This window comes from Artemia franciscana, chromosome 13 (assembly GCF_032884065.1).
Source record: "Artemia franciscana chromosome 13, ASM3288406v1, whole genome shotgun sequence".
Classification (NCBI taxonomy): Eukaryota; Metazoa; Arthropoda; class Branchiopoda; order Anostraca; family Artemiidae; genus Artemia; species Artemia franciscana.
In genome coordinates this window covers 46208087-46233972 of record NC_088875.1, presented here as the reverse complement: position 1 = coordinate 46233972, position 25886 = coordinate 46208087, and the positions used below count along the sequence as shown (strand labels likewise).

Genomic DNA, 25886 nt, shown 5'->3' with positions numbered 1-25886 from the left:
GCTTAAACAAACAGGTTATGTCATTAGATACATATACGCTTAATTGAACTGTGCAGGCATGCCGGAGCGCGTCTGGGAGTAATTCGTTGGCCTTCTCAGTTGTTTTGTATCTTTCGTGGTGAAAAGACGCATCCCTTTTAACTGAATAAATATGACAGCTGATTTTCGTAACGGTTACCGTCAGTGTTTGCAGGAGTTCATCGAAATGTATAAAAATGAAAGATGTTTATGGGAAATTAAGTCGATTGACTACCGTAATAAAAGAAGAAAAGATGAAAGTTATTTGAAATTAGCTGAGAAATTAAAAGAAATAGAACCTCGAGCAGATAAGGAAAGTGTGGTCAAGAAAATTAATAATATTCGGAGCAACTTTCGGAAAGAATGGAACAAAGTGAAATTTTCCTCCAGGTTAGCTGCGACTCCAGAAGATATTTACGTGCCCAAGCTGTGGTATTACAAACTCCTAAGTTTTTTAACAGACGAGGAAATACTTAGGGACTCACGCTTTAATTGCGACAGTGGAGAAGAGGATGTAAGTGCACATCTTTATTTTCTCAATAGCCTGTCATAGGCAGCGCACTAGTGCTGCCTAAGTAAAGAGTGACGTGGGCACAATGCATGATTTTCTTTTTTTTTTGGTCTTTGACAAGGACCCTTCGTATCGAAGCCCATCAACTTCCAAAATATGTCTGATCGAAGTTTTGAGATAACCATTTTGTTCAGCGTTGTTGAAAAGTCCGGAAATCATGTCTTTGAGGATGACAACCCCCCAGCCCTCAGCACAAGGGTTGTAAGTTATGCCCCGAGGGCATATGAGGTTTATACGGAAAGCATATTATATGCCTTATATGGTTTATATGGGGCTTTTTCAATTGTAAATCAGATGTTCTAGTGCCCTTTTTTATGAGTCAAAGTGATCAGGAATATTGTTCAAAAATAGTCCAAAGATCATATAATAAAACCTTTGGGATTGACAGAATACCCCAAAGTCTGGGGGTAAGGGTTGTAAGTTATGCCCCAGGCGTATATGAGGTTTTTATGGAAGAGGTGGTCGTATGAACTTTAGAAGAGGCTCATTGATTGAAAACGTATAGTTCTAGTTCCATTTTAAAATTCAAACATGATGGAGAGCAATTACCCCCGCCCCTGACATCCTCTTTTCCCGAAACGCATTCAATTGAAATTGTAAGATAGCCATTTTGTCACCAATAGTCCAAAAACGATATAACAATGTCTTTACGGTGGACACAATCCCCCAGAGCCCGTGGTCAAGGTTATAACTTATGTCCCGGGGCATTTAAGGGTGGTCGTATAAACTTTACATATCCGATCGAAATTTTTAGGGATCTGTTCAGTCTTGTTGAAAGGCCCAGTAATAATGTCTTTGGGGATGTCAACCTCCCCATAGTCCTTAGAACAAGGGCTGTAAGTTAGGCAATTCGTTCATTGTTTACACATAGTTTATGTTATTGAGAAAAGTATGCATGTTTGAACTTTACTTTCCGAGAAGACGAAGGGCATTCAGGTGAGCCTTTCTGAGAAAGAGTGTTGAACTAAATCAAAACACCTTGTGTCTATATGAATCGTCAAAAGAGTGTAACAGAGGAATAATTGAGTATATTAATTTGGAAAATCCAGGAAATGATAAGGGCGCTCTGAAAAGCGGATAAAGATTTACTAGATGTTTTCATGAGGAGAAGAACATGAGAAAACCAAAAGAATAAGAGCTATACAAGAACAACCTGTCAATTGGTGTCAACTCAAGAAAATTTACGATGGGGGTTGGCAAATTTATCTTTCAACGTCCAGATTGGGGGGAAGGGGAATTTAATGTTCAACATTCAGATAGGGGAGTGCAATTTTTTGCTATGAAAATACCAAGCCAGTGTCATGAGTGGACACTTTTCAGGTAAGCGAGCCAGTAATAAAGCAATGCACCGCATACAATTTACATTCACTGGCATGCTTATAGACTCAACCTTGTGTGGGTGATTGCATTCAGAACTTGAGATGAATGGCATCTTTTTTCTCCATTCTTCAAGAGCTGTACCGTTTCATCGCGAATAGCAATACTCGCAACCAACTTCTTGTCAGTACTCAGAAAGGCGCTGGCATAACTGTTCTTCAGCTGGAGAAATCATCTACACAAGGTGGGCATACTGATATAGATCAATGAAGGAAGTGTTCAATATAACTGTATTTTGGCCGTTTTATCAATTACCAAAGCAGCTAGTGAAGGTCCAGGGACTCGAAATCAGACTTCAGACGTTTGAATCTATATTTACACTCCATCTATTGGTATTTTTTTTTTGGTCATGAACTTTCTGGGCACGTGCAGGTGGTAGACCTAGTTTTCTGTAGAGCTACTGTTCTTATTACAGCTATGCGAGCTACAATTATTGACACGTGAACTGACAAAGTTTTTGATGAAATCTTTCATAAAGCAAAATAACTTTCTTGTGAGTGTGGCCTCACACTCACATAAAATTTTCAGAATTCTGATTCCTCGTGTAAAAGAATGGGATAAACGATCTTGCTGATGTGAAAGAATCAACTAAAGATGCTTTCAGACGGGATTATTTTTTTGTGATAGACAGATCGTTCTCTGAGTTTGAAAGCCGCTTCATGAATGCTATTCCACTGTTAGAGTAAATCTCTGCATTAGATGTTGTTTTGCCACACTTTCTCGATACTAGCCGACTTGCTAGTGTAACAGCACGTTATAAAGAAGCTTACATTGACGCAACCCTGTTGGCCTCGCAAACGGATCTTGTGAGATGAAATATCGACTCTAGCCAATAAGCCTTCAGATATCGTTGAATTTCACTATTGTCTGTAGACAAAGTCAATAGCATATTCCGAAGTTCGCACGGCTAATAATGAGAGATTCTTTTCTACACTAACCCTGATTAAAACCTGTTAAAGATCAGCAATGGGCAACGAAAGGCTCAGAGATCTGATGGTGACGTTTGGCGAAAAGACTTGTGAAATCCTTAGATTTTGATGCTATGGTTGATTAAATAAAAAAAAACATGTTTTTTTTAATGAAAATAAGGAGCGACATTAAAACTTAAAACGAACAGAAATTACTCCGTATATGAAAGGGGCTTTTCCTTCTCAACGCCCCGCTCTTTACGCTAAAGTTTGACTCTTTCTCTTAACTCTACATTTTAAAACAGTAAAAAACATTAGCGTAAAGAGCGGGGCGTTGAGAAGGAAAAGCCCCTTTCATATACGGAGTAGTTTCTGTTCGTTTTAAGTTTTAATGTCGCTCCTTATTTTCATTTAAAAAACTTGTTTTTTTTTATTAAATTTCGAACGTTTTTGAATCAATGCATGTTTTGATTTTGGCTCTCCGCAGAGGAATAATTAAAACGAAATTTGTATATATTTTTTTTTTGGCTAAATGGCTTTCTCATAATTTTGATCGAATGATTTTGAGAAAAAAAGAGCAGGAGAGGAAGCCTAGTTGCCCTCCGATTTTCGGTTAATTAAAAAGGCAACTAGAACTTTTAATTTTTTACGAATCTTTTTATAAGTAAAAGATATACGTAACTTATAAATTAGCTTACGTAAAGAACTTTTGTATTCTCATGTTTTATTACATATAGGAGGGGGTTCACCCCCTCGTCAGTACCTCGCTCTTTACACTAAAGCTTAAATTTTGTCCCAATTCATTAAGAATTACCCCTGAATCACAAAAGCCGCAGAATAAATAGTTGAAACTACTAAAAATACTTTAGCGTAAAGAGCGAGGTATTAGGAGGAGGTGAGCCCCTTATATGGGTAATAATTTCTGTTCGTTTTAAGTTTTAATGCTGCTGCTTACTTCCAGCTGAAAAAAAGCTTTTTCGTATTTATTTTTTCATTGTTTTTTTTTTAAGTAATGCTAGTAAATCCTGCGCTCCCTTCATGGAAATTTTCTTCCCCCATGACAAATTCCTCGATGGAAAGTTCCCCCACCATATCCTCCTCTTCTCAACCCCTGCCTCCAACCAAGAAATCCTCCTGAAAACGCCTGTACACTTCCCAATAACCATTACTATATGTAAGCACTGGTCAAAGTTTTGAACTTGTAACCCCTTCCACGGGGACTGTGGGGGAGTAAGTCGTCCCCAAAGACATAGTTATAAGGTTTTTCGACTACGCTGAATAAAATGGCTATCTCAGAATCTTGATCTGTTGACTTTGGGAAAACAATTAGCGTGGGAGGGGGCCTAGATGCCCTCCAATTTTTTTCACTTAAAAAGGGCACTAGAACTTTTCATTTCCGTTAGAATGAGCCCTCTCGCAACATTCTAGGACAACTTGGTCGATACGATCACCCCTGGGGGAAAAAACAAACAAACAAATAAACACGCATCCGTGATCTGCCTTCTGGCAAAAAATATAAAATTCCACATTTTTGTAGATAAGAGCTTCAAACTTCTACAGTAGGGTTCTCTGATACGCTGAATCTGATGGTGTGATTTTCGTTAAGATTCTATGACTTTTAGAGGGTTTTTCTCTCTATTTTCTAAAATAACGCAGATTTTCTCAGGCTCGTAACTTTTGATGGGTAAGACTAAACTTGATGAAACTGATATATTTAAAATCAGCATTAAAATTCGATTCTTTTGATGTAGCTGTTGGTACCAAAATTTCATTTTTTAGAGTTTTGGTTACTATTGAGCCGGGTCGCTCCTTACCACAGTTCGTTACCACGAACTGTTTGATAATTTTGGAAAAATGAGACATTTTCAATTCCCAGTGTTTTTTAACTTTAAATTACTTTCCAGCGTAAGTTCTCTCTGTATTCATTAAACACTTTTAAATTGCTTCTTACTATTATTATTTGATTTTGGGAGAGGTCTGTGTTAACCACGGTGAAGAAATATTGCTCTTAAACAACTGTGGGCCGGCCACTTTAGAGGTCCACAGAAGTTGTTTAGCCCCTCCCTCCTTAGCTGAGAATGAAATGACACCGCTGCGTAAAAATACCACAAATTACCATCGGGAAGTAAATAAAGCCCAATAAATATAATAAATATATAAATGAAACCAATGAATAAAAGAAAATGAACCTTTTTGCCGCCTGCGAATCAAATTGTAAACTTACAAGAGCTAGATGTTGGGAGATTTAACATGGGAAGATAGGGATTAAAAACCATCATTGCCACCTGCAGTATAGCGTCTGACTACTTCATAAAATAATAGAAAACTTCGAAGAAAGTTCAATATTTGATATGATTAATGTACAATACAACAATATTCAAGCTGGAACTTCTCTACAAGAGATAATTAAACAACATTTTATTCAGAAATATTTTGTAAATATATAGTGCATTCACCGCTCTTTTATTGTTCTAATAAAAGAACGGTGAATGCACTATAAAATATTAGCCCTATCGATCATTGAATTAATTCGTCTGATAAACCTAAAGTTCCTTCGCAAACTGTGTCTTACCTTCGGAGAATCTTGGCTTGTTGATTTTATGCTGGTAGGCCAACTGGTGACAGAATATGCTTTCTTTGCCTCCCCTGCATTTTAATGTACCTGAAAAGACATTTAAGCAGCAGTTTTGGGCCAAACAAAATCTCCAAACGCTAGAGGGTGTTGGTGATCTTTCTTTGCAATTCTAGCACCGGTTTCCGCTCTTTGAAGTTTTCGTTGATCTTTGGTCATCTCTTCCTGCTCGCTTTGGTGGTGCATTAACCCTCAGGGAGCATTAACCCTCTGTTGGTGCTCGTTTCTCGCTTATCACTGGGATTTGATCAAAACCCGGCGCATGACAAAATCACACACAAAGAAACTAGTGATTAGTTAATACTTGTTTACTGTTTAGTACGTAATTTATAGTGGTTTCATGTCGTGTCAATAAAATAATTTATTTAATAAAATAACAATGGCTTTTGTGTCTAAAGAAGATTTCGATAGTGTTATCAACACTATCTTTGAAAAACGACAAGACAAAGAGAAGCCATTATGGACCCGTCAGAGGATAGAGGAGGCAATCAAAATGATCGAGGAGTTTAAAGCTGCCGGGACATTGGGCAAATCGCGGACCAGTAAGCAATATTACTATGGAAATAAATATGACGTGATGGATGACGGTATGAGAAAGTGTTTGATTTTGAAACAAAAATCTGATGTCGATCCAGTAGTCGAAATACCATCATCAGAAGAATTTCACCGTATTTTGTGTGAATTTCACCAATCAACTGGCCACGGTGGCAGGGACAAGTTGCTACATTCTTTAAAATCAAAATATTTCATCCCATTTTTAGTTATTGGAGAATTCTTGAAACTCTGCCGTGTGTGTCGATCTAAAAGGAATTTTCCAAAGATGGGAATCCTTGTTCGTCCGATTATATCCAGTGATGGTCAATTCTCTCCTGTAAATATAGATCTATTAATTTTGTAATATAATTAAATCATAGTTCGCTAAAAATACCAATGACATCAAAATATAGTATATTAACACCCAGTGTTTAAATGGTGTTAATATTGAAATACTAAAGACATAAAAATGTAAACATTAACACTAGGGTGTTTATATTAATAAATAAATGCCAAGGACATCAAAATAAAAAAAAAATATGCATGTTTCACATACATATGAATCTTGCGGAGAAATTCACAGTATAAACTAGCTATACTTAGGGCAAGGTATAATTGTACATACCACTGCTACTACTATCAACTCACTGCAGCCCTAAGCCGCCTGAAGCCAACACAGTTTTGCATGCTCCCCTTCCTATCGATCCAAAGCCTCAGTCTTTTAAATCTCCCAAGTATCTCAGTTTTCCTTTAAATACTTCCTTATGAGCGCCCCCAGCCCCATTCGGGAACGACTCACTTATCGTTTGGCTCTAGATGGATGACTGAAAAGAATAAAGTTTTGACAATCTATCATCTGCAAAACATGTTCTAGCCATCTCAACCTTTATCTGATTATAGCCCTAGAACGTGAGGTAGAACCTTGCTTTTCGTACAGCTTGTTAATTGATGCTCGGCTAATCAAACGGATGCCCAACATTCTCCGTAGATAATTCCTCTGGAAAACAATATAGCAAATCTGTCACTGTCTGCCGAAGCACCCATGTTTCACGGCCTTACTTACTTACGGCCGTACTTACGGCCATACTTAGCCACTGCCACCAGTGTTGGTTCCAACATTCTGGTTTGTGGAATTATTTTCCTATTCTTCCAAACTTTTTTCAACTGTAAAAAAAACACACTGGGCTTTGTTATTCTTCGTTTTACTACTTGGCCGCATCCCCCCTCTTTTCTAATAATACTTCCCATGTAAGTGAAGTTATCCACTTGATTGATATTCCTCTTGCCAAAATCAGTTCTTTACGTTCATTTATGCCTAACCTGCCAGACTTATGAAAGGATTACATAAAAAAAACTAGTTTTTTTAACTGAAAGTAAGGAGCGACATTAAAACTTAAAACGAACAGAAATTACTCCATATATGAAATGGGTTGTCCCCTCCGCAATCCCTCGCTCTTTACGCTAAAGCTTTTAATTGTTTTAAAAAGCAGAATTGTGGCAAAGAGTCAAACTTTAGCGTAAAGAGCGAGGGATTGCGGAGGGGACAACCCATTTCATATATGGAGTAATTTCTGTTGGTTTTAAGTTTTAATGTCGCTCCTTACTTTCAGTTAAAAAAACTAGTTTTTTTTATGTAATTTCTGAACGTTTTTGAATTAATGCATGTTTGATTTTGGCTCTCCACACATAAATTATTAAAATGAAATTTGCATATTAATTCCTTTTTTGGCTAAATGGCTTCTTCTTAGTTTTGATCAGACGATTTTGAGAAATAAGGGATGGGGAAGGAGGCCTAGTTGCCATACAATTTTTCGGTTACATAAAAAGGCAACTATAAATTATAATTTTTAACGAATTTTTTTATTAGTAAAAAATATACGTAACTTAAGAATTAACTTACGTAACAAACTTTTATATTCTTTAATTTTTATTATGTATATGAGGGGGTTTGTACCCTCGTTAATACCTCGTTCTTTACACTAAATCGTAAGTTTTGTCCCAATTCTTTAAGAATGACCCCTGAATCAGAAAGGCCGTAGAATAAATAGGTGAAATTACTAAAAATACTATAGCATAAGAGCGAGGTATTTATCTCCTCATAAATACCTCGCTCTTTATGCTAAAGTATTTTTAGAACCCCTCATATGCGTAACAGTCTCTGTTTGTTTTAAGTTTCAATGCTACTCTTTACTTTCAATTGAAAAAACTTTTCCATCTTTATTTTTTCATTGTTTTTTTTATAGTAATTTTAGAAAATCCTGCGCCCTTTTTATTGAATTTCTGTTCCCCCATGATATATTTCTCCAAGAAAAGATCCTCCCACATAGCCTCCTCCCCTCAAACCCACCCCCACAACCAAAAAAATCCCCTGAAAACGACTGTACACTTCCCAATAACCATTATTATATGTAAACACTGGTCGAAGTTTGTAACTTGCAGCCCCTCCCCCAGGGACTGTGGGGGAGTAAATCATTCCCAAAGACATAGTTATCATGGTTTTTGACCATGCGGAACAAAACGGCTGTCTCAAAAATTTGATCTGTTGACTTTGGAGAAAAAATGAGCGTGGGAGGGGGCCTAGATGCCCTCCAATTTTTTTGGTCACTTAAAAAGGGCACTAGAACTTTTCATTTCCTTTAAAATGAGCCCTCTTGCGACATTCTAGGACCACTTGGTCGATACGATGACCCCTGGGGAAAAAAAACAAAAAAAACAAACAAACAAATAAACACGCACCCGTGATTTGTCTTCTTGCAAAAAATACAAAATTCCACATTTTTGTAGATAGGAGCTTGAAAACTTTGCTACAGGGTTTTCTGATACGCCGAATGCGATGGTGTGATTTTCGTTAAGATTGTGTGACTTTTAGGGGGTGTTTTCCCCGATTTTCTAAAATAAGGAAAAAGTTTTCAGGCTCGTAACTTTTGATGACAAAGACTAAATTTGACGAAACTTATATATTTAAAATCAGCATGAAAATCTGATTCTTTTGATGTATATTTTAGCATCAAAATTCCTTTTTTTAGAGTTTCGTTTACTATTGAGCCGGGTCGCTCCTTACTACAGTTCGTTACCACGAACTGTTTGATTAAGAAAAATCGGAATAGCTTGGGAAGGTGTAAAGAGCTTTGAATGTAGGAGGAACATGCACGGTTATGTTGGCCTCAGACGGCTTGATGCTGCAATGGGTTATTAGTAGCAGTCGTAGTAGGGAGCGACTTTGTCTTCCTACGCCAATTTCCAAACATATTCGGCCCTTCAAACTCTTGAAACCTCCGAAGATTCATACCATTTTGTTACATTTTTATGTAGGACACTCTAATCATCTGCGTAATTTGAGCCTAGGGATTTTACCTCCTCATTTGATTCCATGCCTTCCCTTGGCCTTTGACGTGCTTCTTACGACTCCGGCTATTGAAATAATCCATATAAGTGGGGATCACAACCATGCTTATCTCCTGGTCCAATACCAAACTGACTGCTAACCTATTTTCCTACCTTAACCGGAACAATACTGTTCTCGTACATAGCACTAATCCCTTCAATGTGCTTATCTGGTGTACGATACAAGGAGAGGACCTTCACTAAAGCTCTTCCATCGACTAGATTAAACGCCTGTTCATACACAATAAAACTAGGGACTAAAGGGTTTTGGTGATTCAATCCATTTTCAATTATTAGATTCTGAAAAATGTCTGTTGTTGTTATTTTCATTTAAAAGATAAAAAATAAATAATCCTTCCTGGACAAATACCCTTATTTCTGTTTTAAAAAATTCCTTCCCCCCTCGTCCTACATGCTGGTGATTTGGCGCTAAAATGTTTCTAACTTTGAAAAATATTGCGTATCTCCTTATTTTGGTTTGAGTGTTCTTCTCCACGAATCTATCTTTCGAAACGAGATATAGTCAATTTGAGTAGGGTTTTCAGTTATATTATGATCTTTTTATATATATATTTAAGATACAATTTCCCAATTCCTTAAAAACCGTATAAATTAGGTTTCAGCCAAAGCAGCAGGCTCAAAATGCTTTCTTTGAGGCTCATGTGTTTTGTTGATCCAATTTTTATAATGACGGCCAAAACGTGCAAAGTATTCAAAAACTAGACATGTTGGAAATCAAAGAAAAAGTGAACTTTGAAACTGCTCAAGAAATTCAAATTTCAAACCACAACAATATTCAGATATCACAACAATGTTACATGGTTTTAAACCAGTAATCAGAGGCAACACTAACAGTGTCCCTCCATTAGCATCTATTGATGGACGGCAGGGGGAAATTGACTACAAAATTTTGAAAGGTACGCTCCCCCTAAATTTGTGTGAGTTGGCGCCACTGTGTGCTTGCCGTGTATTATCTTGTTTTTCCGAACATTCCATATGGAAGGGGTGGTCAAAGAAACTTTAGAAGAACCACCCCGGAATTAGAACCTAGAAGAATGTTCTTAAGTTATGCAAATTACATATTATTGTTTACGTGCAGGTTTTATATTGGGAACTTTTGGGGTCTGAAAATGGGTCCAAGATATTTTTGTTCTTGATCAGTTTGAAACTTGGAGCCGTAAGTACTTAGGCCCCACGGATAAAAAAGATTGGAAAAGTGGGCTGTATTGATTAGTCACACCAGAAACAAGATACAGCATTTTTCCATGTCGAAATGCTATATCGAATGTATGTCAAATGATCCTCGCTCCTGAAATATACTGTAATTAGCTTTGCTTGACTGAAAGCTACAAAATTCCCCATCGGCGCAAGCTGTGATTTTTTATCACACCGTAACTTGTTCTGACTCTTAGCTACCCAAAACAAGTAATACAGTAAGCGATTAGGACAGGATTTTATGTAAAGAAAGGAAAAACTTGAGACTATTTTCAGCTGTATAAATTCGTGACACCCAAAAATGAGCCTAAAATTATCTGTCTTACTATCTCTTTACATACTCAATTTTGAATATAGAGATGATCCAGGGGAATTGTCCTGGGGAAATTTTCAGCGGATTTAGATTCCCGGAACAAAATTTCACGGAAAGGAGGTATTTCCGGAGTGGTCAGAAATGGGATTAGAAATTAAATTCTTTTTCAAATCAAAGTAGCCTAAGGAGAATTTTTTAGGCTGAATCGTCCGCTAGAAATTTTATGGAGGAGGGGGATTTTCAGCGAGGATAGAATTGTCTGGAGGGAACTTTGCGGGGACAGGGGTATTTTTCATGGGATGAACTTCCCACGGAGGAGTTTCCCATGAAGAGAGGGATTTTTCTTGGATAGTTTGCCAGATTTACCAACATTATTTGAAAAAGATCAAAAACTAAACTAAAAAAACAAGTTTTTTCAACTAAAAGAAAGGAACTAAATCAAAACTCAAAACAAACACAAATTGTCCTGTATGTGAAGGGATTGCCCCCTCCTCAATGCCTTGCTCTTTGCGCTAAATTTTGACAGTTTGTCCCAATTTTTGAAGAACGACTCCTGAAACACAAGGGCCAGAATTTGAAGATTTTTGAAGTGTTAAAACTTGAGGAGACAAGCAATTGAGGAGGGGAACAACCCCTTCATATACGGAATAATTTCTGTTCGTCTTGAGTTTTAAAGTTCCTTCTTATATTCAGTTGAAAAAACTTGTTTTTTTATTTAATTCATTAAAAATTCTCACACTAGCGGCTGGTTCGAATTTACTATGATGCCTTGTGAAGTGTACTATATGTATGTATATATGCCTAGAAATATTGGAGAGCATATCAAAATGTGGAACCTCTTACATTTTTGAAACATCAGACTTCTATCTTTAGAGTGTTCTACTCATTCATTTCGATTTGCTAATGCCCTTACAAGTAGTACCCCTCTCTGCTTTTGACCGGGGCTCTATCCCTTCGAATTCCAACCCCGACAGTCTTTTTAAACTCCTTCAATACCCAGGTGTTTGTTACGTCATAGAAAATGTTTTCAAGGTTATGTAGGTGCATGCTACGTCATAGACAATGTTTTCTAAGAAATGCAGGTGTCTGTTACGTCATAAGGAATATTTTCTAAGAGATCCAGGTACATGATTTCTTCTAAAAAACCTACGAGGGCCAGGGCTTCCTTACTTCAGGATTTCTTTGAATGTTACACAATAAAGAGTCTTTTGAAAAACTTCAAGGATTTCCTTACTCCAGGATTACCATGGTTTTTACGTAATACGGTTTGTCTATTTTAGGTTGCTACGTAATAGGACTTGTTAAAGGGCCAGGAGAAAAACTGTTACGTTATAGCGTTTGTTTAATTTTGGTTGTTACTTAATAAAATTTATTTACTTTTGGTTGTTACATAATAGGGTATGTTAGAGTCAGTTAGCCAAGACTCAGAGGGTTTTATTACGATATTTTCTTCAAGACATTTTTTATGACATTTCAAGACATTTTTTAAAGACATTTTTCCTCAAGAAGTTTTCAAGACACTTTGGTGATATTTTTCTTCAAGACGTTTCAAGACATCCCAAGACTTTCTTCAAGGCGGTTTTTCATGTTTTATTTCGTTCTTACGTAATAATTACTCTGGTTCTTAAACAAAACTACAAAGGTAGGTTGGGAAAAACTTTCAGGGCCCGCTAATGGGGGACCATCAAGACGCTGGACCCTAACGAGCAATTTTTTGGATGTCATGTAATAGTGAGTGTTTACTTTTGTTAAGGCTGACATAATCTCGTGGGATATGCTAGACTTCAGGGCCCGTGGGGAATCCTCACTTATATTTGAGGAGGACACACACATGGGGTGTTATGTAACGGCAATGCAAACGTGAGTGTTACAATAATTTTTGAGAGATTTTTCTTTCAAGGCATTTTCTAAGGGAGCCTTTATATTCTAATGATTTTTGTCCACATTAGGATTCGAAAGGACCATTTCCATCCAATGAAACTGTGTCCTAGACAGCTGGACTATGAACAGCTTTCTAATAGTTTAATTTGGAAAATAGACTATACGAAATAACCAATTCCCCACGCAATGGAGAATTCTCATATTCCGATTACTAGAACGATTAAGTTATTGATTACGTGTTTCCACTTTGGTATGCACCTGCATGTTGAGTAACACTTTAGAGAGTGTTATCAGATAATATTGCTATCAGAGACGAAATAAAAGCGATAATACCATTATGGCTGGAATATGCTACACCTTCGTACATTATCAAAAGTTTTTCCTTTTCCTCTTTACCACACAGAATTTTACGTAGCCTATATATTATGTAGCCTATATGCATAGGCTACGAGATGCTTAAATTGCATTAGTCGAATATATTGAAGTTTTATTCTCGTTCAATAAATCTATAGGATACAAACTTTTGTACATACAAATTTTATTAATAAAACAAATATGCAAGCATGATTAAATACACACTAAAAGCAGTTGAAACTCAACAAAAAAACGAGAAAATATTATATAGGATAAAATATAAGCAAAAACGAGAGTGAATTAGAGAAAGACTTGGGGTCCTAGCAACTTGGGGAAGGGGTTTGTTATTAGTGGTAAATTTAAACCACATTAGGATATTCTTGGGTGTATTTAATGAAAATATCTCGTTTCTTTGAGCCATGACTATGCACCCCGGTTGAGAATCGCTAACTTGAATGATTTTTTCTCTTCCAATTTCACATGATTTCGTTAGAGGTAAATTTACTCCCTGTTACAGCTATTTCTGAGAGCTTTTAATGAAAATTGCACGTTTCTTTGAGCCAAGACATTCAGCCCCGATTGACAAGCTCACATTTGAATAATATTTTCTCTTCAAATCTCCCCCCCCCCCCAAAAAAAAAACACTTCACACAACCATAGCAATATAGGCTGGCCGTAAAACACAGAAAAAATCAATGCAAACTCAAAAAATTGAAAAAAAAGACATGAAAAACCATTATAAACGATAAAGTATAAGAAAAACAAAACCCATGAATTAAAGAAAGGTAGGGATCCTACCAACCAATTCCGGAGGGGAGGGTTGTTATTAGAACTAAATTTAAACAACGCTAAGATAATTTTGAAGGCCTTCAATGAAAATACCTCGTTTCTTGGAGCCAAGACTATGCATTCCCAATTAACAAGTGCACATTGAATAATATTTTCTCTTCAAATTTTACATAATCTCGTTAGAGGTAAATTTAAGCCACACTAAGACATCTTTGAGGTCTTCTAATGAAAATACCTTGTTTCTTTGACTGAAAGCTAGACCCCCCCCCCTCAGTTGACAAAATTCTTTTAACACCTCCCATCTAAACTTTAAGCTATAGAACATGACAGTCAAAACAATTTGCGCCACCATTGCAATATGTTGCTAGCCCTTAAAACACAGAAAAAGCTACTACAAACATCATTTTTATAATAGTAAATATCATGCAGTAGATAGATTGATTCTTGTTTTTCGAAAACCATCCTTCCGTAATACACCATTTCAATTCACACCAGCGTGCCACATTATCAGTGGCTCTCTTAAATCCTCTGACACCCCGTCATCATTACTATGAAATTTTGAGATATTTTCTTGTTGCGAATCTTGCATTAAATCATTGGTTCAAGGTTTTGCAAGTCAGCCTTCCGTAATGCACCAGGCCAATTCACGCCACCGTGCCACACTACGACTGCTCCTCTGGCACCCTTCATCATTCCTAAAACATTTTTAATTCTTTTTAAATGAAGCGATTAACAATTCGGCTTCTCTCGCTTCTGACCCCAGTTAAAAATGCTCCTCCTCTTGTAGCTTCCACCAACAGTTCAACTGATTGTAGTTCCCACAATGTCCGCTCCGATACCAACTCCAAATCTGGATCCGGTTGCCTCAGCTCTGTTTCCCCCATTTCTCTCCCCTGATTCCACGATTCCGATTCCACAAATTCCGTCCCAAGTTTTGCCAATTCCAAGAAATTTTATGTGACTGCCTCCGTGGTATCCTTGACAATAGCTTGTTTATTATACTTTTTCAATGAATAAAATTGTTTACATTGGAAAGATATACACTTACACCCTACTTTTTATAAAAAGGAAAATGAAATATTCCAAGAAAATGTTTGCACATGATAAAGTTATCGTTGAGTTAAATGCTGAAAAAGACAAATATCTGAACTACAAGACAAGTAGTAATGGTGACACCTTTGGTAAGGTATGCGAGTATTGCCATGACAATAAGGAGTTAAGTTCCTTTGGAATATCGAAAAGATTCAACATTTATGATGGCCGATATGCGGGGAATAACATTTCCAGACACTTTAGTGCTCAGAGAGAACGCAAACACAAAACTTTTAGTTGATAAAGAAGGCCAGCTTCTTGCTTATTCTGCTGGTAACACGTTACCCGTTGATAGATTCTATTGCCATCTTTCTAGTATTAGCATTCGAAAGAAGACAAGAAGAAGACAGGCCTACTCTTCTATCAATATTATAAACTATATCCTATCCAATTGCCAAAATTGCAAACTATGTAAAAAAAATGCTGTAAGTAGACAGTGAAATCGAAAGTGAAATAAAAAGAGCACTAGCAGACATTATCAGCATGGTAATTAAAGATCAATTGACGAAAAACAAAGCACCAGCAAACGTTACTGCTATTGTCATGGGATTACCAACACATACTGTCCATTACAGCATTTTATAAACGATGAAATGTATTGCGAGGTTGTTAAAGATTCTTTATGATCTCAAGGGAAAACACGATGCAGTAATTTGCGAGTGGATTCAAGACATTCGTTTTTTATGATGATGTTCCACATACCATATTTCATTAAAAATATTTTGTTGCATTACTTTGGTATTTCCTCATTATTTTTAGGGTACGCTAATAACTCCAACGCTTGGAATGTTTATTCAAAAGTCAAAGTCGAGAAAAAAGGAATTTTCAGAGACAAAACTACTTACTAGCAGTCACATAGGAGGATCTGATAGAGTTTGGGATAGGTTAGCGTTTTTTTTACCACAGTCAGAGAAAGATGATCCGGATCTTTTCCAAAATCCACACAGACACACACAAACAAACGCAACCACACAAAGTCAGACACACGAGCACATACACCGTCAAACATACAGGCACGGAGAGAGAGGCAAAACCATAGAGGAAAAAAACACAAATACACCCAGCCACACAAATTCAAAAACACAAGCACACACACACGCACTCAGACACATGGGCATGGAGAGATAAAAACAAAAACCACAGAGAAAAAACATGCATATAGACACACATGCACACACAGCAACACAAATTCAGACACAAATGCACACACACATTCAGTCAAACAGGCACGGAGAGAAAGAGAGACAAAAACACACAGAGGAGACAACACACACACACACACAGCCACACGGAGTCAGACTCACATGCTCACACACACAACAACAACGTAAATTCGGAAACACGTGCACACACACGATCAGACACAAGCACGGAGAGAGAGAGACAAAAACACACAGAGGGAAAAAACACACACAACCACAAAAAATTAGAAACACGGACGTACACACTGTCAGACACACAAGCATGGAGATAGAAAAGCATACAGAGGTAAGAACATACACATACAACTACCATGGCATACAAAGCCAGAGACACAGGCATGGAAAGAGAGAGAGAGACAAAAACAAATAGAGCAAAAGAAACACGCACACACGCACACACCCACACAACCACTCTAAGTCAGACACAAAGTCAGACATACAGGTACGGAGAGAGAGGAAACACACAGAGGGAAAAAACAAACACATACATGCAACCTAACGAATTCAGACACAAAGGCACGGAAAAAGAGACAAAAACGCTTAGAGGGAGAAACACACACACACGCACATGTACACACACAACCACAAAAGTCAGAAACACAGAAACATGCACTTTCAGACACACTTGCACGGAGAGAAAGAGACAAAAACAAATGAAGGAAAACAACCACAAAACCACACAAAGTTTGCCACACTGGCACACATACAGGCACGGAGAGAGACAAAACACAGAGAGGGATAAACACACGCATACAACTTCACAAAGTCAAACACACAGGCACACATAGAGTCAGAAGCGCAGGCACGGAGAAACAGGGAAAAACACACACACGTAAACTCGCATTGTTTTTAAGCATCTGATTGTTTTACTTCGTGTGGTTGTGTTTGTCTGTGTGTTTTCCCTCTGTGTCTTGTCTCTCCGTGCCTGCGTGTCTAACTGTGTGTGTGTGCATGTGTGTCTGACTTTGTGCGGTTGTTTGTGTGTGTTTATAGCTGTGTTTCCTCTCTCTCTCTCTCTCTCTCTCTCTCTCTCCGTGCCTTAGTGTTTGACTGTGTGTGTGCGTGGCATGTGTATCTCGCCTTGTGTGGTTTTGTGTGAGCGCGTGTATGTGTGTGTTTGTTTGTGTGTGTGTGCTTGTGTGTTTGTGTATGTGTGCGTGTGTGTCTGTGTCTATTTATATTTTGGAAAAAATCAAACTCATCTCTCCCTTGGCTTTGGTAAAAAAAACTGCTAACCTATCTCAGACTCTAGCAGATGCATCTGCTAGTAGTAGCTTTGTCTCTGAAAATTCCTTTTCTTGTGTCGCTTACTTTTGAATAAGCATTCTAAACGTTGGAGTTGTTAGCGTATCCTAAAAATAATAGGGACATAACAAAATAATGCAATAACATATTTTATTAAAACAATGTTATATGGAATATCAGCATAAAAAAGAATGTCTTAAATCCACAAGTAAAATGCTTCATCACGTTTTCCCTTGAGATGTTACATATTTCCATTTTGGACCATAAGCAACTTTTAACAGCCTTGCTATACATTTCGTTGCTGATAAAATGTTGTAATGGATTGTAGCTGTTGGTAAACCAGGATGGTAGTAGTATCGTTTGCTGGTGCTTTGTCTTTCGTCAACTCACCTTTGATCTCCTTGCTGATAATGTCTGCTGGTGCTCTTTTTGTTTTAATTTTGATTTCACTGTCTATTATGACATTAATTTTTACGTAGTTTTCAATTTTTGCACCTGGATATGATATGGTTTATGATATTGATAAAAGAGTAGGCCTGTCTTTCTGCTTGCCTTCTTTTGAATGCTAGTGCCAGAAGATGGCTATAGGATCTATCAACGGCTAATGTGTTACCAGCAGCATAAACAAGAAGTTGGCCCTCGTTATCAACTAAAAGTTTTATTTTTGCATTCTATTTGAGCACTAGCATCTCTGGAAATTTTACTGTCGCATATCCACCATCAAAATCGTTGAGCCTATTGATATTCCAAAGGAATTTAACTCCTTACGGTCATGACAATGCACGCACACGTTTCCAATAGTGCCACCATTACTACCTGCTTCTTAGTTCAATTATTTGTCTTTGTCAGCATTCAAAGCAACAATGACTTTATCATGAGAGGCTAGCAGTGAAATTGGATGCTAGGGCTCCACTGGAATTGAATCCCTAGCAATTTGTTGCTAGGGGGCTCCGTTAGAATTGGTTGCTAGGGTCCTCTCAACGGAATATACTGCTAGTGCCCCTAGACCCCCGGTTGAAATAGTTAATAGGGTCCTCGGTGCTTGGGTTAAGTTTGTGATGAAATTGGATGCTAGGGCCCTAATGGAATTGGATGCTAGTCCTCCCTCGCCCTAGTGAAATTGGATGCTAGGACCCCCGTTGGTTACGTTAGGTGGACGTCCGGTGAAACTGGATGTCAGGGGACCCCTCTGGAATTGCTCTTTAGGGTCTGGTGTCTTGAATGTCCCCTACTAGTGGACCCTGAAGGTTTTTCCCACCCTGCCTTCATAGGTTTCTTTAAGAATCAGAGGAACTATTACGCAAGAACTAAAAAAATCATGAAGAAAAACACTTTGAAAAAAATGTCTTAGAAAATAGTTTGGGATGTCTTGAAACGTTTTGAAGAAAATAGTCTTAAAAAATTTCTTGAGACGTCCTGGAGAAAACTGTCATAAAAATGCCTTGAAACGTCTTGAAGAAAAATGTCTTTAAAAATGTCTTAATCCGTCTTGAAAAATGTCTTGAAGAAAATATCACTCCCTATTACATAACAGTCAAAAGTAAATAAACCCTATTAAGTAACAACCAAACTTAAATAAATTCTATTACATAACAGATTTTTTCCTGGCCCTCTGAAATGTCCCATTACGTAACAACCATGGTAGTCCTGAATTAAGGAAGCCCCTGAAGGTGTTAAAACTCTCTATTATGTAACATTGAAAGAAATCGTGAAGTAAGGGAGCCCTGGCCCTCGTAGAACTTTTAAAAAGAATCAGACACCTGCATCTCTTAGAAAACAATCCCTGTGACGTAACATGTACTTGCATCTCCTACAAAAGATTTCCCGCGACATAAAAAGCACCTGAGTCTTAAAGAACTTTAAAAAAAAGTGTTGGGATCGGGATTCGAAGGCATAGGGCCCCGATCAAAAGCATAGAGGGGATATTACTGCTACAAAAGTGAGTACGAGAGCTTATTTTCCTATGCTTCAGTTTTGAAAGGTGTGGTTTGATTTCATTGAAAGATTTTTGTGGCTTATTTCCTCGTGCCAATCATAATATTCCTGAAGTGTATATTAAAAACGGACAGAGGCAGATGCAGAATTAGTGTTTGTGAGGGGCATCAACGAAACTTGGCTTCTCCATAGGCGTTTTTTGTCCCTCCACCCCTAGAAGTAATGCAACTTTCAATCTTCTGAGGGAGGGGACAAGTGCCTCTAAAACCATCCCCTGGATCTGCCTCTGGAAATGTGGGCAAGTCCAAGTTTTTGCAAATTGTTGTAGCCTATTTACCTGTGCTGTTATATTAAATTTTGCGCGAGTAAAAAGAACGGAAAACCTGATTGGTTATTTTGTGTGAAATTTCAAGCCAGCAAAATGAAAAAAAAGTTACCGTTTTTATGTGTAAACTATCTGTTTTACTGTGGCCTAAATATTTGCTCTTATTTTCAGGAACGACCCTCAGAGTCTCCCGAAGGAAACTACGTGGCAACATTTGAACCCGTCTCTTCTATCAAATCTGAAAATGAGAATTCATCTTCATCAATACCGACTCTGACCTGTGCAACCCTAGAACCGTCTTCTCGACCAGCTAAAAGAAAAGAACCTGAAGATACAGCCTTAACTCCTGACGTTCTTCTTTCAGTGAATGAGGGATTCAGTCGGCCACAAATGCTTGAGGACCGATTTGATATATTTGGCAAGAATGTAGCTGTGAAGTTACGAGATTTGCCGAAACAACAAAGGATCATTTGCGAAAAATTAATTAATGATGCATTGTATGCGGCCGAAATGGGCAGTTTAACGATTGACCACACATTGTCTAAAGCCGCCATTTCAATGTTTAATAATTCTCAATCATAGTTTTTAACTGAAAATGCTGCAGATGCTAAACTTCAAGGTGCAATGTTGCTGAACCTCGATGAACTGACAATACATGACTGTTTCATATCTTTGAAGTACCAAGAACAGTGAAAATGAAATGTGATTCTTTTGGACTGATTAAGTGGACACTTATAGGAACATCCATACACATTTCAAAATTGTTAAAAATTAATAAATTTTTAACGAAAAATACCTGTATACAGGGCTGGATCGACTAGGCTTGGGACCCGATTGGAATTGTTTCTGCGGGGCCCCCTCTATATATGAAATTTTTAAGCAAAATTCAAATCCGGTATATAAATAGAGAAATAAACACACACACACACGTACGTCTATTGGGGAGGGGAGGGGGAACTTGCCCTCTAAGTTTTTTGGCTCTTCTAGGTTTTGACGATCCTTTTTCTATATTTTGAATGACAAGTATCTTTTTTGGTATTTTCACTGAAAAAAAATGCCCCTTTGCCTTAAATTCTGAAAAAAAAAACAGGCTTTGTCCCTCTAAATTATCGTGATCTGACGCCCTAGAGCAAATGTTCATTGTTTTATTTCTGGGTCTGTTTTCATGATGTTCAGGCAAATGACGCATCTCCCGTGGACTGATGTTTCTTACATTTGTGCCTCGTCACGATGAGACTGTTGCCTGAGGGGTAGCCTAATATAAATGCTTGCTGTTACCTGAGTACCCATGTGCTGCTGAAGAATATAACAAGCAATTAAAATAGCTTTCCCAGGCCCTTTCCTGGCTGGTTGAACCTTACCTCTCGCCACTCCTGTGCATGCGCAAGCAGAGCAGTTCAAAGAGGGGGGTGATCGGGGCAGCTACTCCAGGCACCGTGGCTGGGGGGTAGCCCACGAGTGTGCTGTAATTAATTTTGCCGTGGGCACCACCAACCCTAGGAACGGCTATGTATGCAAGCAATAGGCGAAATGTCACAAAAGTTAAATCAGAGTTTGTGACTAAATAAGTATTAAATACAAATAAAATACATTTTTGGACCAATGGAGGGTTTTCGACGCCAATGCCCAAAATTTTAATGTCGGCCACTTACCCCCTGTAGAAAAATTTGTACAGAAGCTGTTAGGCAATTTACTAACCGCAATAATAATAACTACAAAAGAACGAATGAGACTGGTTTCTAAGTACAAACCCTGATTACAGCAATATTTAAGAAACTACAATTTGCTTGAAAATATCCCCCTCACCTGCATGGTACATTTTTAGATCGTTGTTAGACAACATACCAACGACAATAATGATTTAAAACAAGAGCTAAGAGCTCATATGGCACTTGAGACGAGGCAATAAGAGCTAAGAGCCAAGAGCTCATATGGTATGAGCTCTAACAAAATTCTAAGAACCAATCGATTGATTTAAAAAGAAAATCAGAGACTTAATGCCGGTCGGGATTTAAAATAAGAGCCCTGAGTCACGATGTCCTTCTAAATATCAAAATTCATTAAGATCCGATCACCCACTCGTAAGTTATAAATACCTCATTTTTTTCTAATTTTTCCTCTCCCTTTAGCCCCTCAGATGGTCGAATCTGGGAAAATGACTATCAAATCAATTTTTTGCAGCTCCCTGACACGCCTACCAATTTTCATCGTCTTAGCACGTCCAGAAGCACCAAACTCGCCAAAGCACTGAACCCCTCCCTCCAACTCCCCCAAAGAGAGCGAATCCAGTACGGTTACGGCAATCACGCATCTACGACATTTGCTTATTCTATCCACCAAACTTCATCCCGAGTCCTCCACTCTAAGCGTTTTCCAAGATTTCCGATTTCCCCCTCCAACTCCCCTCCATGTCAACAGATTTGGTCAGGATTTGAAATAAGAGCTCTGAGACATGAATTCCTTCTAAATATCAAATTTCATTAAGATCCGGTCACCCGTTCTTAAGTTAAAAATACCTCAATTTGTCAAATTCTTCCAAATTAACACCCCCCAGCTCTTCCAAACAGAATGGATCCGTTCCAATTATGTGAATCACGTATCTAAGATTCGTGCTTATTCTTCCCATCAAGTTTCATCCCAATCTCTCAACTATAAGCGTTTTCCAAGATTTCTGTTTCCCTCCTCTAAACCCTAATGTCCCCGGATCCAATTCAAATCGAAAATTGGAGCATCTGAGACATTAAGATCCTTCTATATATCAAGTTTCATTAAGATCTGCTCACCTATTCGTAAGATAAAAATACGCCAATTTTCACGTTTTCTAAGAATTTCGGTTTCCCCCTCCAACTCCCCCTAATGTCACAGGATCTGGTCGGAATTTAAAATTAGAGCTTTAAAGCACAAGATCCTTCTAAATATCAAATTTTATTAAGATCTGGTCACCCGTTCGTAAGCTACAAATACCTCATTTTTCCGAATTACCCCCCCCCCCCAACTCCACCAAAGAGAGCGGATCCAGTCTGGTTATATCAGTCACGTATCTTAGACTTGTTTTTATTCTTCCCATCCAGTTTCATCCTGATCTCCCCGCTTTAAGTATTTTCTAAGATTTCCAGCCCCCCCCCCCCAATGACGCTGGATCCGATTGAGATTTAAAATAAGAGATCTGAGTTACGAGGTCCTTCTAAATATGAAGTTTCACGAAGGTCCGATTACTTCTTCGTAAGTTAAAAATGCGTCATTTTTTCTAATTTTCAGAATTGACCCCCCCCCAAAAAAAAATAGGTCGGATCCGTTCCAATTATGTCAATCACGTATCTAAAACTTCTGCTTATTTTTCCCACCAAGTTCCATCCCGATCCCTCCACTCTAAGCGTTTTCCATAATTTTAGGTTCCCCCCAAAACTCCACGCAATGTCACCAGATCCGGTCGGGATTTAAAATAAGAGTTTTGAGATACCATATCCTTCTAAATATCAAATTTCATTGAGATCCGATCACCCGTTCGTAAGTTAAAAATACATCGTTTTTTAATCTTTCAGAATTACCCCCCCCCCCAACTACTCCAAAGAGAGTGGATCTGTTCCAGTTATGTCAATCATGTATCTAGGACTTGTGCTTACTTTTCCCACCGAGTTTCATCCCGATCCCTCCACTCTAAGTGTTTTCCAAGCTTTTAGATTTCCCCCTCCCAAATCCCCCCCCAATGTCATCAGATCTGGCTGGGATTTAAAGTAAGAGCCCTGAGACACGATATCCTTCCAAACATCAAATTTCATTAAGATCTGATCAACCGTTCGTAAGTTAAAAATACTTCATTTTTTCTATTTTTTTTCGAATCAACCGGCCCCCCACTCCCCTCCAGATGGTCAAATCGGGAAAACGACTATTTTTAATTTAATCTGGTTCGATCCCTGATACGCCTGCCAAATTTCATCGTCCTAGCTTACCTGGAAGTGCCTAAAGTAGCAAAACCGGGACCGACAGACAGACCGACAGAATTTGCGATTGCTATATGTTACTTGGTTAATACCAAGTGCCATAAAATCATATACTTAGTCAAAAAGAAAATACTTTTCATTTATCTTCTCAAAAACATGCTTCATTTAATGAATAGTTCAAAAATACTTCGTTTAAATGTTTACCCTCCCCCTCCCCACAAAAAAAATGCGGATGCCATTGGGCACTTTACTAACATCACTAATAATGTAGTAAAAACTCAAGTACTCTGATAAAAAAAAAGTATTTTCCATTCATCTTGTTTAAGACGTCAAAATCAAATACAGCATTTATTATCTTGAGCGGTTTGAAAACAATCAAAAATGATGGATTTACATAAACTGTCCTGAATATTAAAGAGGAGATATTACAATGACCATTATAAAATGATTAAGAATCATCCTAAAAGATGAATGACTTTAGTTAAATTTTGGCAGATAAGCAACAAAATTTAATTCAGATGAAGTTTTTCAGCTGATTCAAGACTTCACACGAAGCTGCGGCTGTTAAGTCAAAGGTCAAGACGGCGCCATTCAAACTCAGTGAAAAATCGCATAGTTCTCATACTATTACTTTCTCAGATATGGAGTTGCCTGAATTTTAAAACGGCGACAGTCAGACTAGAGCTCACCTGTACCGAACACCTACTCTCTGCGGGCGGCCAGAATTTACCTTTCTACCCGCCCTTATAACGCACTAGGTGCTGATTAGTTAAGCTGTTCTACCCGATCTGTAGTGATTGAATACGACGTTAACCAGACAATAAGGGGTCAATAGTTTAATTTTAGGGGGGCTGTCTTTTATAAGCCCCTGCAGTAAAATTTATATCCCCTTATCAAAGACAATACATTGACTTTAAGAAATCATATATTAAAGAGATAAAGGTATATATTACACTAACAGATTAGGCTATGCCCTCCTTCCTGCTCCAAGCAGCAACACATCGAAACATAAGATCTTAAATTTCTGAACAGAATATTTCAAATTAGCCTAGGCCTAAACGGCTTTGGTGTCCACACGATATTTTTATCTGCGGGGAGCTCACGAAGTAATTTCAACCATATAGAAAGGAAGTTTTTTTTTAATATAAATGTGTTTTCAGAAGTTTTATAAATTCCGAATATTAAAAATGTTTTCCGTATATGTGTATTTTGTACTTCCTGGGGGACGGGGTAGCAAGCCCCACTCAGGCTCTTGCCGAGGATTTTTTATCTTTGGGGGGGGGGGAGTATGAAGCAGCCAGAAATTCCAGAAGATTTACAATTTTAGAGGGGACACAGGTCTCAACCTCCCCTTGCTTACTTACGTAGTCTATTCTACAATTTCTTTTTTTAATCATAATTTTTAAGGAGACAGCAAAACTTCAAGACACAGAATTAAATATTTAAAGCGGAAATTCATCAATCTTGCTTAAATGAGATAGACCCCGATTTGGTGCAAAAAAATCAGCTAAGGCTTTACTCCGTGCGCGAACGAGATAAATGCTGACACGTTATTAAAATGATACACCTGACTTGGTGCAAAATGTGTTAGTCCGAACTACGGAACGGACTGACTGGGTTCAAATGCAAGCTCAGTCCTGATTCATCCAGAAAAAAATGTAAAAAGCAAAATAAATAGCCGCATTTAAATCATGATGAGAATTTCTTTTTGGTAAGGTCACTCCGCGTGTAGAAATTTTGTTAAACAGAAACATTATTTTTATTGCAATTTTCCCACTTTCTACATGGAACTTCACAATAATTTTGGTATTTTCCGTTTCTTCTTGGAGGTGACCACTACTAGGGGTGTTTCTAGGATTAATGGGTTTTACTGAAAACACCAAACCGGGCACGAAAAGTAGGATGTTCATTAAGGAGCAAAAAATTTGGTTAGTCGCCTGCAAAAAATAAAAAGAGTAATTTATTAGGCACACACCAGTTTTTCACTGGCCTTGATATCGAAAATCTTTCAATAGAAAATTATAATTCTCTAAGAAGAAACACAAGCAGGCTCAGTTTTCAGTAAAGCGCTCGCTTCTAGAATTCTACAAATACTGAAGAATATCACAAGTTAGCTTATTTGTGCTTCTTTTGTACAAATATCCTGTGTAAACGGCGAAGCAATAATTTT

The 25886-nt window shown here is 37.8% G+C and overlaps 1 protein-coding gene and 1 long non-coding RNA gene across 3 annotated transcripts in view; one reads left to right on the top strand and one right to left on the bottom strand.

The window, feature by feature from the left end:
• LOC136035005 (uncharacterized) overlaps positions 1 to 25886 on the bottom strand; it is a 77426-nt gene that overhangs the window by 34959 nt on the left and 16581 nt on the right. The window contains exon 2 of the long non-coding RNA XR_010619313.1: positions 5447 to 6375. This is a non-coding gene — a long non-coding RNA (uncharacterized LOC136035005). The remainder of the gene's footprint in view (positions 1 to 5446; positions 6376 to 25886) is intronic.
• On the top strand, positions 91 to 24936 carry LOC136035002 (uncharacterized). Of its 2 annotated transcripts, none has more exons than XM_065716574.1 (2): positions 91 to 532; positions 19947 to 24927. In XM_065716574.1, exons 1-2 carry the CDS (start codon positions 152 to 154, stop codon positions 20355 to 20357), a joined length of 792 nt encoding a protein of 263 aa, XP_065572646.1. In that variant the 5' UTR covers positions 91 to 151; the 3' UTR covers positions 20358 to 24927. The 2 variants fall into 2 exon arrangements, with proteins under 2 accessions (XP_065572646.1, XP_065572647.1); XM_065716575.1 differs by lacking the exon at positions 91 to 532 and adding an exon at positions 6084 to 6377 and having other exon boundaries at positions 19947 to 24936.